Source organism: Coturnix japonica, chromosome 1 (genome assembly GCF_054131305.1).
Source record: "Coturnix japonica strain WE chromosome 1, WE-NBRP24, whole genome shotgun sequence".
Classification (NCBI taxonomy): domain Eukaryota; kingdom Metazoa; phylum Chordata; class Aves; order Galliformes; family Phasianidae; genus Coturnix; species Coturnix japonica.
The window spans coordinates 134,691,477-134,703,789 of NC_140663.1; the positions used below are offsets into that span (position 1 = coordinate 134,691,477).

At 39.5% G+C, this 12,313-nt stretch overlaps 1 protein-coding gene and 1 non-coding gene across 6 annotated transcripts; both read left to right on the top strand.

Annotated features, from left to right (window-relative positions):
* The first annotated feature begins 3 nt into the window (after window positions 1-3).
* Window positions 4-11,233, top strand: TGDS (TDP-glucose 4,6-dehydratase). 5 transcript variants are annotated; one of them, XR_014948216.1, is made up of 13 exons: window positions 4-104; window positions 540-606; window positions 1,072-1,140; window positions 3,354-3,444; window positions 4,357-4,499; window positions 5,159-5,257; window positions 6,090-6,149; window positions 7,176-7,219; window positions 7,475-7,640; window positions 8,180-8,238; window positions 9,045-9,173; window positions 9,689-9,786; window positions 10,157-10,174. XR_014948216.1 is itself a non-coding variant. In XM_085553053.1 (12 exons), exons 2-12 carry the CDS (start codon window positions 586-588, stop codon window positions 10,255-10,257), a joined length of 951 nt encoding a protein of 316 aa, XP_085409179.1. In that variant the 5' UTR covers window positions 4-104; window positions 499-585; the 3' UTR covers window positions 10,258-11,233. The 5 variants fall into 5 exon arrangements, 3 of the variants coding, with proteins under 3 accessions (XP_085409179.1, XP_015707031.3, XP_032297929.2); XM_085553053.1 differs by lacking the exon at window positions 9,045-9,173 and having other exon boundaries at window positions 499-606; window positions 10,157-11,233; XM_015851545.3 differs by lacking the exon at window positions 9,045-9,173 and having other exon boundaries at window positions 10,157-11,233.
* A 1,007-nt stretch (window positions 11,234-12,240) lies between these two features.
* On the top strand, window positions 12,241-12,313 carry TRNAF-GAA (transfer RNA phenylalanine (anticodon GAA)). The gene has a single exon. It is a non-coding gene; the product is annotated as a tRNA-Phe (tRNA).

Genomic DNA, 12,313 nt, shown 5'->3' on the forward strand with positions numbered 1-12,313 from the left:
GTCGTAGCCAGCCGTAAAGCACGGATAATGTCGGAGGAGCCGGTGTCCGCTGAGGCATCACGCTTTGAGAAGCGGCTGTTGGTGACGGGCGGAGCCGGCTTCATGTGAGCGGTGGTCTCGGTGTCGTCTCTCCGCGTTGACTTTCGCTATAGGACCCTGCGGGGCGAGGTTCTGCTGCTGGGAGCTGTGGGACGTGGCGGTGGGCGGGCCGGTGTGATGGGAGCTCCTGCGTGTCCTGAGGTGGGGCTGCGGTGGGTCTGGTTTCTGTGTGCTCCCTGTCTTAAAAGGATGAGGGCAGGTAGAGGTCCTGCATAAGGCGAGGTTATGGCTTCACCTGGTATGCCTCACATATACCTCACATATACCTCACATATACCTCACATACACCATCTTACATCTTAAAGTTCCCCAGTGGGCTGTCCTCTTATGTGTGACTCCCTCTGAATCCCTTCGTTACCAAACGTGTGATCTGTCTTGTCTTTGCTGCCTTAAATCTAGTGATGTGGTTGTAAATATGGTCTTCTTCTTCCATCCTGCAGCGCTTCACATGTAGTTGTGTCGCTGGTCAGAAACTATCCCAACTATATGATTATAAATCTAGATAAGGTAAGTGGGCTGTCTTCTTTCTTACCAGGCAAGACCTTCTTGTTAAAGCTTCTTAATGTCAGCCTGTGATATAGAATCATAGAGTGGCCTGGGTTGGAATGGACCACAATGATCATCTAGTTTCAACCTCCCTGCTATGTGCAGGGTTATGTTGAAGTCTACTTGCAATGCTATTTGTTGAATTTCCCTTTGACTTGTCGCTGGTTTCCATGTGAAAAGTATTGAACAATTATTATCTTAAGGGTTTTGAGTTGATGGGTATCAGAGTACTTATGGAATTGTTAGGATATCTCTCAGACTTCTGTGTTTCTCACACTTCATCACATTTAGTTGTGAGATAGCTTTTCTTTCAGAGAAGTTTTTGCTTTATTTTTAAACTTGCTCATAATTGGGTTGGAACTGAGTTATCTTTGTCCATTTTCATGAAGGCAACTTAATGATGCTTTGTGGGTATTTCCTCCTTAGCTCGACTACTGTGCAAGCTTGAAGAATCTTGAAACTGTCTCTGAGAAGGAAAACTACAAGTTTATCCAGGTGATAAAGCTTTCTTTTCTAAGACACTTGGCTTTTTCATTTTTGTGTGGGTATTTTATACCAAAGTAACGTAGTTTGAAGAGCTCCCAGAAACTTCAGGGTAAGGCCACTGCTTTGCCATAAATTAAAGTTCAATCCATGTCTGTCCCCCTCAACCCCCGAAAATGGTAAGGGAAAGGGGTAGGGAGATGGGAGCTGGGCTCAAGGGAACAAACAGAACAGTGTCAGTGATCTAAGGAGAAAAACTTATTTTACTAACTATGATACTGAAATACAAGATAACACAATATAATACTATCTAATTGAAATTGAGAGTAATAAATCAAGTAAAATGAGAGAGGGGAAAGAGTTTTCTGAAAGCCAAGAAGCCTGCTTTGAAATTGGAGATGCATGGCTTGGAAGCACACCCACATCTGCTGTGAGGCAGTGAGAGCAAGTGTTGCTTCTGTGATACATTTTCCTCTCTGACAGTGAGGTCCTCTGGGATGTGTAGTTCTTATCTGTGCTCCACATGTTGTGATGATCCAGAATACCAATAGCAAAAATTACAAGATCATGACGTTCATTCACTTCTCAGACTGCTTTTGATGGGTGGAACAGACAGGATGGCCTTGCATCTGGCTTCTCTAAGCTTATCTGGCACTCTTAGATTTTCCACCTTCAAATGCTGCAGCTTGTCAGTTGCCATGCCATGTGACGTATTCTTAATTCTATCCATGCTAGAGATCAGGCTGTGATGTTCTTTCTTCTCTTCTTGCGTACTCTGTAAAGTCATAGAATCACCAAGGTTGGAAAAGACCTAAAAGATCATCCAGTCCAACCATTCACCTATTACCAATAGCTCCCACTAAACCGTGTCCCTCAACACAACATCCAGTCATTCCTTGAAAACCCCCAGGGTCAGTGACTCCACCACCTCCCTGGGCAGTCCATTCCAGTGCCTGATCACCCTTTTTGAGAAGTAATACTTCCTAATGTCCAGCTTGAATCTCCCCTGCTGTAGCTTGAAACCATTCCCTCTGGTCCTATCACTAATGACACGAGGGTACGAGTGGTACTCTTGTTATTTTTCCTAATGTTTCTAATACCTCTCAGTGCATGATGCAGTATGTATGAATTCTGTGTAGGGTACAAGACAGTCTACATCTAACAGTGTACATCTTACATCTAAGAAAAAGATACATTTAAGAAATCTTACTGAATGCTTTTTCTTTAACAAAAGAGGAAAAGGAAACAAAAGCCAAGAACTGCTGAAGTTGGTTTCCTATTGAAAAACCCAATCTAATCATATTCCAAGTAATCCAGTTTCTTACATGCAGTACTTCTTTGAAGCTGTTCTTTGGAATAATTGCATGAGAACTTCTGAAAACATAGGTACATTTGAACTGTGTTCAGTTAATTGCCTTGTTCTTGAGAATACAAAAGCCTTCCTCTTCCCCACTGGCATCCCTTCCTTTGAGGTGCTCCTTTAAGTAGATAAGTATCAGAAGCTTCTTCTTGGTTCTTGTTTACATTTGAAAACTGCCCATGTTTGTTTCTCAGATGAACAAAAGAGTTGTCCATTCTGTGCTCCTTTCCAATTATCTCGATTATTCTGGTAACAAGAACAAAACCGAAGGGAACTGTTGGCAGACTTCCATCTGCTTTGACAACAGTGGAAATGAACTTCATCGCTGATGCCACTGGGTGTCACCATCTGCAAACTTTACTTGCTATAAGCATCTATCCCAACTGTAGTGTAGAGTTACACACTGTGTTTTTGCTGTGTGTGTTTTGCAGGTCGTGTTGTTTCTCATGTTAAGTAGTAATATAAATCCTGAAACGATGTATCTATGGTTGAGGCTATTGCTCAAACAGTGAAGTCTTCTTTTAGACATGGCATTGGTACAGTGCCCCAAGCTCAGTTGCTAACTGTGTCTGTGGGGAGCTGAAAGAAGGTATCTAATTGTATCTAAAGCTCTGGATTTCTATCTTGTTTAATGTTATAAATTCCACTTCTAATAGGACAGTCTTGATTTTCTACTATTGCAATTAAAGAGTAGGCTGAGTAATCCCGTGACTCTGATATAAGACATATTTCGGCTTCACAGGTCTGTTCTCATTGCAGAACCTTTTCTTGTGCCTGCTTTATGGTGATTTATGTAGTGCTTAGTACAAATTAAGGCTTACCGGTTTTATAAAAAAATAATTTTATTATTTCTTTTCCTGTTTAGGGGGACATTTGTGAACCTCATTTTATCAAACAGCTTTTTGAAACTGAGAAAATTGACATAGTTCTTCATTTTGCAGCCCAAACACATGTAGGTGAGCACTGCAGCATTGTTAATAAGTGGTATCCCTGGCACATTCCTTCCATAATGAGCAGAAGCCATTGAAGAATTTAATAATGTGATTCAATAATTGAAGTCATTAGGTCAGTGGCATGATTCTAAGAATTAAAACAGGTGGTAATTTGTTAACAGTAATAGATACATATTATGGTTTTCAGTGATATTTTTCTTAGTAAACTTGACACTTCATGGTGAAGAGGGGAATTATCTGTGCTGCCATTTAACTGCAACTAATTAATGCTATTTTGAATTGAATATTCTCAGATAATAAGATTTCCTCATTCTAACCTGTTGTTGAGAACAAGGAATTCTTTGTCTTTGTGTAAGTGTAGGAAGTGTCTTCATTTAATGATAACCTCGCTACCGGACAGGTGGTGAAATTATAGAATCATAGATTTGCTCAGGTTGGAAAAGACGTTCAAGATCATCGAGTCCAACCACGACCTAACCACTCTACCCTCACTCTAACAACCCTGTGCTAAATTGTGTCCCTGAGCACTGCATCCAAATTGATTTTAAGTACATCCAGTGATGGTGACTCAACCACCTCCCTGGGGAGCCTATTTCAGTGCTTAACAACCCTTTCTGTAAAGAAGTTTTTCCTAATATCCAACCTGAACTTACCCTGGCACAACTTGAGGCCATTTCCCCTTGTCCTGTCACCAGTGAGAAAAGACCAACCCCGCTATCACTGTAAGCACCTTTTGGATACTGACAGAGAGCAATTAGGTCTCCCCTCAACCTCCTTTTCCTCAGATTAAACAGCCCCTGTTCCTTTGGAGCTCCCTGTTCATATTGCTGCCATTAATTGTTACAGCTTAATGGAAAGTCATGTATTACTTAATCCGAATTGTTTGTTGATGGCTTTTTTAATTCTTTTCTGTAGATCTTTCATTTTGGCATGCCCTGGAATTCACTTATGTGAATGTTTATGGCACTAATGTACTGGTTGCTGCTGCTCACGAAGCCAACGTTGAGAAGTTTATCTATGTCAGTACAGATGAAGTATATGGAGGCAGCACTGATCGGGTGAGTTTAAAAGTGTGAGGGGCCCAAATTTTTCCCCAAATTTTTCTTGGCTTCTTTAAGTGTGTTATTTTTGATAATACTTAAAGTTGCAAGCAGGTACTAATTGCTTCATGAAAGCTAAGTAGCAAAGCTGTCCTGAAGCTTTTCTATTGCATGTTTTATATTGAACATGGTGAATGCATACTGGCTAAAGCGGTCAGATTGGTGCCATTAGTAACTTGTGAAAGTTTCTAAAGATAGATATTCCTTGTGGATCATAGTAAATATTCTGAAAGATGTTTTTTTTTCTGGGAAGATGAAAGTAAGTCAGGAGGTAAGTTGGAGTCAGTTAATTTCAGAAGCAAAGATCAGGCAAGAACAGGTTTTTTTTTGTGTAAGTTGATATTTATGATACACCATTAGAATCTCCCCTTTGTTTGGGGATTCATAGAATCTTCTGAGTTGGAAGGTGACCCTTAAAGGCCATCTAGTCCAACTCCCCTGCAATGAATGGGGGTGTGCACAGCTAGATCAGGTTGCCCAGGGCCTAATGGAAGGGCGACTCTCAGTCTAGCGTGTTTGAATATTTGGGGTTGTTTATAGCTGTTGCAGCTGTAGCTTTTGTAGCTTGAAGGCTTACTTGGGCAAGAGCAATTGAGTAATGCGAGTTTTCATTTCAGGAATTTGATGAATCCTCACCAAAATGTCCTACAAATCCCTATGCCTCCTCTAAAGCTGCTGCAGAATGTTTTGTTCAGTCTTACTGGGAAAGGTACCAAGTAAGTTAATGGAAGCTTTAAAAGCTCTGGAGCTCATAATTTTACACACATAAATGTTTAAAAGAAAAATCAGTAGGAGACAACACGATGTTACGTCTTCCCTGAGAGCTGGTCTTGTAGTTTGGGTCAGAGTCTTTCTGCCCTTTACTGGTGGAGGTGTAATGCAGGAGGCTGGGGAGGGGCCAGCTAATTTTAGACTGGAAAATAAATAAAGCTGAACAGAAATGTCTATTTTTTCCAAAATGAGTGAAGAGAATAATAGCAATTTAAATATATATAGTGATAAGCTGGAAGGAAGTTCATTTATAAGTAGAATACTCTAAATGCTAATTGTATTGACTAGTCTTATAAGCGGAGAAAAGGTGAAAGAAAAGCTATTATTCAAATTTGTTCAGGCAAAAATAGTTTGAGTTTTCAAAGCTTTATTCTTTTCATTTTGACATGGCATTCTGCAGAGATGTTTTTGCCATCAGGCTGACTCAATTATGGTGTTAATGACTGTGAAACGTTTACTTGGGAATACAAAAGAATAAGCAAGTTTTCAGTCAACCTGTTGTATGTATAGACAGGGCATTTCCAGTGGTGGGTCCTTAAAGGGACTGAGAAATCAGGAACATCTGTCACTCTTGGTGCTTCTGCAGACTAAGAAAGCCAGAGGCCTTTGCCTAGAAGCAAACACACGGAGAGTTCGATTCATTAATATTTGTGAAAACATTCAGATTTGTAGTGAAGCACTGCAGGTGTGTCACTACTTACTGACCAACCAGAAGCTTGTAGATTTTTACTTATATGTACTTAGTATTTAAATGCATGTGTATTTAATGTTCTTAAGTTTCCAGTTGTTATCACCCGGAGCAGTAATGTTTATGGACCACACCAGTATCCAGAAAAAGTAAGTTAAGTTAATGCTTTACTCTCAGTCTCAATATACTATAACTTAAGTTTTATGTAATGTTACTTTAATTCACCTGAGAATGAACTTTGCAAAAAAGCACTGTCTTACAAGTACATTTGTCCATTCTTATCTTTAATTTTTTCTTTTTATATGCTGATTTCACAGTCAAACCATCAGCACAATGTATACACTTGTTCTGTTTGTGAGTAAAACGTTACTTAGAGCTTTCCAGTTACTAACATGAGTTTAGCTGCAGTTATTGTATTCCGTACTTTTTCCAGTTTTCTGAGAACATTGATCTGACAGGATTCTCTCCTTCAAATAACTTTTGCTCATGTTCTACACGCAGTAGTTAGCAGTGTTAAATAAAAGGCAGTGCTTCAACCACAGACCCTGCTAACAAGTCTATCCCCTTCTTCCATGTAACTCCCCTGTAGATACTGAAAAGCTGCTTTCAGGTCACCTTGAAATTCTTCATTGGCTCTCTTTCAAATTTAGTTATTTTAATGACTGATACTACTTCACCATAGGTTTCTTACTGTATGCTCAACGTAGGCAGCTTGCTGTATGTTTAAACCATATTCTAAACAGTTGGCAGTAGCCAACCTTATTTTAGACTCTAGTGCACTTCTGCATGTAAAATAATAGCACCGTTTTTGTGTGTAAATCATTACATTTTTTACTTCTGATTTGTAATGGGTGACCACAAAGGTAAGCATCTCACCACAAGAGAGGCATCTACTCTTAAATAAATGGGTAAAGTGGAAAAGAAACAGAAAATGTGAACTGTGATCTTCAGGGAAAGCAAATGTAGTATATAAAATGCTCTGCTTACTCTAGGATAAAAGAATCCTTGTAGTTGCTAGGCTTGGTGCGTTCCTTGCTTAGATTTAAAGTTCAGCTTAAGTTTGAACTTAGACTGTTGAAACAGTCTTAAAGCACGTAATGTTACCTGCTGGTAAAGCACCTAGTTCTTTGCAGAATAACAGCTTCTAACATATTTCTGTTTATTCAACTGCTTAGGTTATACCAAAGTTCATATCTTTGTTGCAACAGAACAGGAAATGGTATGTAACTTGTTTTTTTTTTTTTTTTTTTGTGTGTAATCAGTTATTTCATAAACATAACATTTATAATTTCCTAATTAAGTTATGAGTTATTTGTTGTAGTAGTAGCATGTACCTGAACAGCTGACATGCATGTGTTTAAATTGAAGTACTTTCAGGTAAATCCTTACAGTAAAACTGCATAAGATGCATTTTAGTAAATGGAATGCTTCTATTTAGGTATTAACAAGTCTTTTGCCTTTCCCTGTTCCTAAGCTGTATTCATGGATCTGGACTTCAGAGACGGAATTTTCTGTATGCAACGGATGTAGTAGAAGCTTTCCTTACTGTTCTGAAGGAGGGGAAGCCGGGTGAAATTTATAACATTGGAACTAATTTTGAGATGTCCATTGTCCAGCTTGCAAAGGAGTTAATCCACTTAGTGAGTTAACAGTTACAATGCTTGTAATTGCATGTATGACAGTTCTCTGCTGTGTAATCTTTGTAACTCTGTGAGATAGTTCAGTACTTGCAGCAGATCTTAGAAGAGCAATTTGTTAACCTATCTGTGGCCGCTGTGCTGTGTGTTGTACAAGCTGTCAAACTGCAGCACTGCATCAGTTATCATGTCTGGGACAGTGACTGGGGTAATGATTTAAAGCTGTTTGTTCTTCCTCACATTTCCTACATTTCCTACTTTCATTTTGGTCTGAAAATATGGAAGATTAAAATGTAACGATTAATTATGCCTGTTTAGTAAGTGCTGAAGGAGAGGTATTGGAATTGTTCTGAGTAGTTTTTATAACTTCAGCAGTTCAGTTGTTAATTCAGGCAAAAGACGCCTTCTGTTTGGGTTTTGGATTTTCCTTAACAGTATTAAATATAATTAAAACTAGATTTGTTAACAATATATCAACACTGTGCAAAGTATATTGGAGTGAGGTTTTTAAATGCATTTCTCCCCCACACACTTTGTTTCAGATAAAGAAGACCAGTTCAGAATCCGAAATGGAGCACTGGATGGACTATGTCAAAGATAGGTAAGAAAACAGCTGTGTGTGCAGGAGAATCCAGAAACATTTTGTGTATTTCTGTGGAAGTGTTTTTGCTTAGCAGGAGGGATAACTTTTGACAAAGTGAGACCTGTTTTACTTGCCTTCTTTTTAACTTGTTTGTGGGTTTGTTGCCTGAGCTATATAGTGTACTGCATAAAAACAGCTTCTCCAGTTATTACTTGAATTTTTGGAACTGTGTATTGCTCAACTTTAAAGGATGCAAACTTGCTTCAAACTAGAAACTACTGAAGCTTGCTCTGGGATAAGGGTAGATTTTATGTAGCAACTAAATCTTTTTGCAAGGAATCACAGAATGGCATGGGCTAAAAAGGACCACAGCGATCAGGTTTCAAACCCCTGCTGTGTGCAGGGTCACCAGCCACCAGACCAGGCTGCCCAGAGCCACATCCAGCCTGGCCTTGAATGCCTCCAGGGATGGGGCATCCACAGCCTCCTTGGGCAACCTGTTCCAGTGCGTCACCATCCTCTGTGTGGAAAAGCTTCCTCCCAATATCTAACCTAAACCTCCTGACTCAGTTTAAAACCATTCCCCCTGCCGCTTTGTCCTCAGCTTAACTTGACAGATGAATCGTGTTTTCTCTCATTCAGTTCTAAGAATTCTGAAGGCCCTACTAATACATACTTTCTATTCACGTTTGGTTAGTTATCAGGCAATTGAAGTGTCTAAGTGCCTGTTTTGAAAAGGAAGTGTTTTCCAGAACGCTCTAAATTTAATCACAGGACTCTGAACAAAAATTGCCTTCAGCTCACATGATGCGAGTGTTCTGTAGGTTCTTCTGTAAATCAGACTAAGGATTGTATTCACATGTGTTGGGCCCTGTCTGCAAATGTTGAATCGTAAGTGGGCTCACAGGTTGCCCAGGGAGATGGTGGATGCCCCATTCCTGGAGACATTCAAGGTCAGGCTGGATGGGGCCTGTAGGTGTTTCAATTCAGTGCAGGGGAGCTGGACTAAATGACCTTTTAAAGGTCCCTTCAAAGTCAAAATATTCTATAATTAAGGTAGCTTACTAAAGTTTAATTTTGAAGGACTTCTAATAATGATGGTTACCTGCACTGGAAAAACTAGCTCTGTTTCTCCTCAAGATTAGAACATTTTAATAACTGTGAAGTAGTTTACTTATCTGTGCTTGTGTACTTTGACTATCTTGTATTCCAGTGTCAGTAATGTAGGCATGGTAGACTAGACTACCTAACTGCCAGATTGTAGAAATAAAGATGTTCTGTACCTAAAAGAAGGAAATCTTTCTATACTGAATCTTGCAGTTTTGAAGGTCATGTAATGTGCTCATGTTGAAGGAGCACTCAGACCTGAGTCACACCTAATCATGGCTTGAAGACAGTTTAAGTTCTGTGTATCTCGTGAGAGAAGTGTAATCAAATTGTTTTCCCCGTGTGTTTTATATTTCACCAGACCTACCAATGACCTGAGATACCCAATGAGTTCAGAAAAAATGCACAGTTTAGGATGGAGACCTAAAGTGCCTTGGAAAGAAGGAATAGAGAAAACAAGTATGTCTGATGCCTTTTAAACTAATGGATTTGGAAGTTAGGGGAGGAGGAAGAGGGAGAGGGGAAGAAATGATTCTATAGGCTAAATAATGAGAAACTGAAGGGAATGTATTTATCACTTTAATTTTATGTGAGTTAATTCCTTTTAAAGCTCTTTTTAATGTTTTTAAAGAAGCATAAGATATTCTAGCACTAAAATTTAATTCCAGTAGGTCTTGAACAATTAATTTATTAAGGTTAAAACTAGATTTTTAGGCTAAAATTTTGTATAAGTATCTGTTTTTTCCATTGTTAGTCCTGTGATATCTGTAAAAATGTTTGATTGTGATCTCTGATCAGTTTGATTCACCGACATTTATTTTTGTATTAGTTGAATGGTACAAGGAGAACTTTCACAACTGGAAGAATGCTGAGAAAGCTTTGGAGCCCTTTCCTGTGACAGAGCCATTTGCACAACTGAACGTTCCATAATGTGGCAGGCAGCCTGAAGGAGTCTATTCTACCTCACACAGCCTTTTTATTCAAAGCCTGCAATCAAGTGACCACACTGAACTCTTACTGTGGACATTGTGAGCCATGATGAATACAGAGCTGTAATAGAGCATAACTTTGGAAGGGTTCAGCACTTTAAAAGTTTAATCCATTGATTTCAGCTTTTGGTGCAATATTATATCTTCACTAAGTGTAGATAAACTTTTTTGAGTATTTTACGGAGTGAAGAATTTTATAATGTTAAATCAATGTAATAGATGTCAAGTCTTCCTTATTCCTTTTGGAATGAGAAGATGATGATTACAAGATTCCAGTGAATGGACCTATTCATTCCTGAATATATTTAGCTCAGAAGTTTTTCATCTGCATTAGTTTATTTTTACGGTATAATGTGTGTTTTGTCACTTTGAACAGTCGTCTTCTATTCTGAATCAAAGAGAAAAGATAACTGCTTTCTAGAGAATGTAAGTCAGTTGATAAAAGCAAGTACGGTACCCATATGGTTCATGGTTCTTTATTGTTGTAGTATTATCTTGTGTAGGTGACCAATTAAACTGTTATCTTCCTAATGCTCAGTTTCTAAAGGGGTGGAGGTAGAAAATGTGTCAAGAAAACAGCTGTTCTTACTGAGATTTCTACCAGCCTTTCTTAAACTTTGCTTCGGTGTCTTACACGTCACACGTTTACTGTATTGTGGCCTTGAATTGTAACAAACTTGAAGTACTGTGACACAGCAACATTCCAATAACATATCTTACTGTGATATGAAGGTGATTTATTGAGGATGAGTTTTAAACGCTTCCTTTGAATTGTGGGTCGTCACACCTTTTTCGACACTGTTTCAACTTGCTTTGGTGGCAAGTTTTAAAGATGTAACAATATGAGTTTTAATGCAAAGTTATAGAAGAAATTTCAGTTCTGGGGAAAAATGTCAATAAATCTTTGTCAAATGCGATTTATTGTTGTAAGTTACAACGTAACTGTTTACACTTAATTGGGTGAATAAACTGGGCTAGTGCATAGCAGCTGGAAAAGTAGACATGCTGTGAAACTGAGGTTACCCTCATATAATAAATGGAGTGGTTCTCTATATTGCTTAAGTTGGTGAGACTTTCTAAAGGAGAAAGTCTGGCCTTACAAAGAGAGATTCTGTCTGGCTTCTGTGACAGAGGAGAGGCTCAGACTAAAGAAGTTACTTAAATCTTCTACATCTCTGGCTACTGTTACGGGATGGGTTAGTTCTTCAGCAAGCAACTCCTAAAATGCCATGGGCTTGAATCAGCATTGCTACTGTCTTGTCTTAATGCACAAAGCCTGCAAATCTATTGCAAGCAGCAGTGGCAGACAGGTGAAGCAGGCACTTGAGGAACACTATCTGCTGCACACAGGCCCTGCAAATGATGGCCTGTGGGGCCTGTGTCTGCTGGACAGCATGAGAGCTGTGTTTGGCTGTTGTCTTCATAGGCAGCATGGAATTAATGCCTAACTGTGGGTATAAGCTAGTTTTTGTTGTAAATACACTTGGCTTTGCTTGGTAGGTTTGTAGACTCAGCTTTCATTATGGGAGCGTCCTTGTGTAAAACCACTGACAAACCAAGGCTGGGGCTGTACTTCCTCCTTGTGTACACCAGCTCCGTCTGGCATTGGTCAGGCTTCAGAGCGCAGCTCTTGAAAGCTTAGAGGCGAGAACACTGCTGATCTCATGCTCTTGGATCCCATAGGGTATTCCAATTTTTGCCATCCCCAAAGCGTTGCAGGCAAAGCACTTTTCTTCTGAGGCAGATATTTGTATATTTTCGTGTTGATGCCGTCTTTGCATTGAGGCGCTGCCGTCGTTTGCCTTATGCCTGGTAGCATAGGACGTCCAAAAATACTTCACCCACCTAACCCGATTAATTAAGCAGAACAATCTGTAGAGAAGAATGCATTTGAAGCAGTTCCTGAACAGACCCCTCGACGTGAGCCGAAATAGCTCAGTTGGGAGAGCGTTAGACTGAAGATCTAAAGGTCCCTGGTTCGATCCCGGGTTTCGGCA

Bases quoted from the DNA above. Each gene is read 5' to 3' on its own strand.
- TGDS (XM_015851545.3), top strand. From the start codon at position 28: ATGTCGGAGGAGCCGGTGTCCGCTGAGGCATCACGCTTTGAGAAGCGG. The intron at 4,500-5,158 runs GTGAGTTTAAAA...TTTTCATTTCAG, and splicing joins ATGGAGGCAGCACTGATCGG to GAATTTGATGAATCCTCACC. The intron at 8,239-9,688 runs GTAAGAAAACAG...ATATTTCACCAG, and splicing joins ATGGACTATGTCAAAGATAG to ACCTACCAATGACCTGAGAT.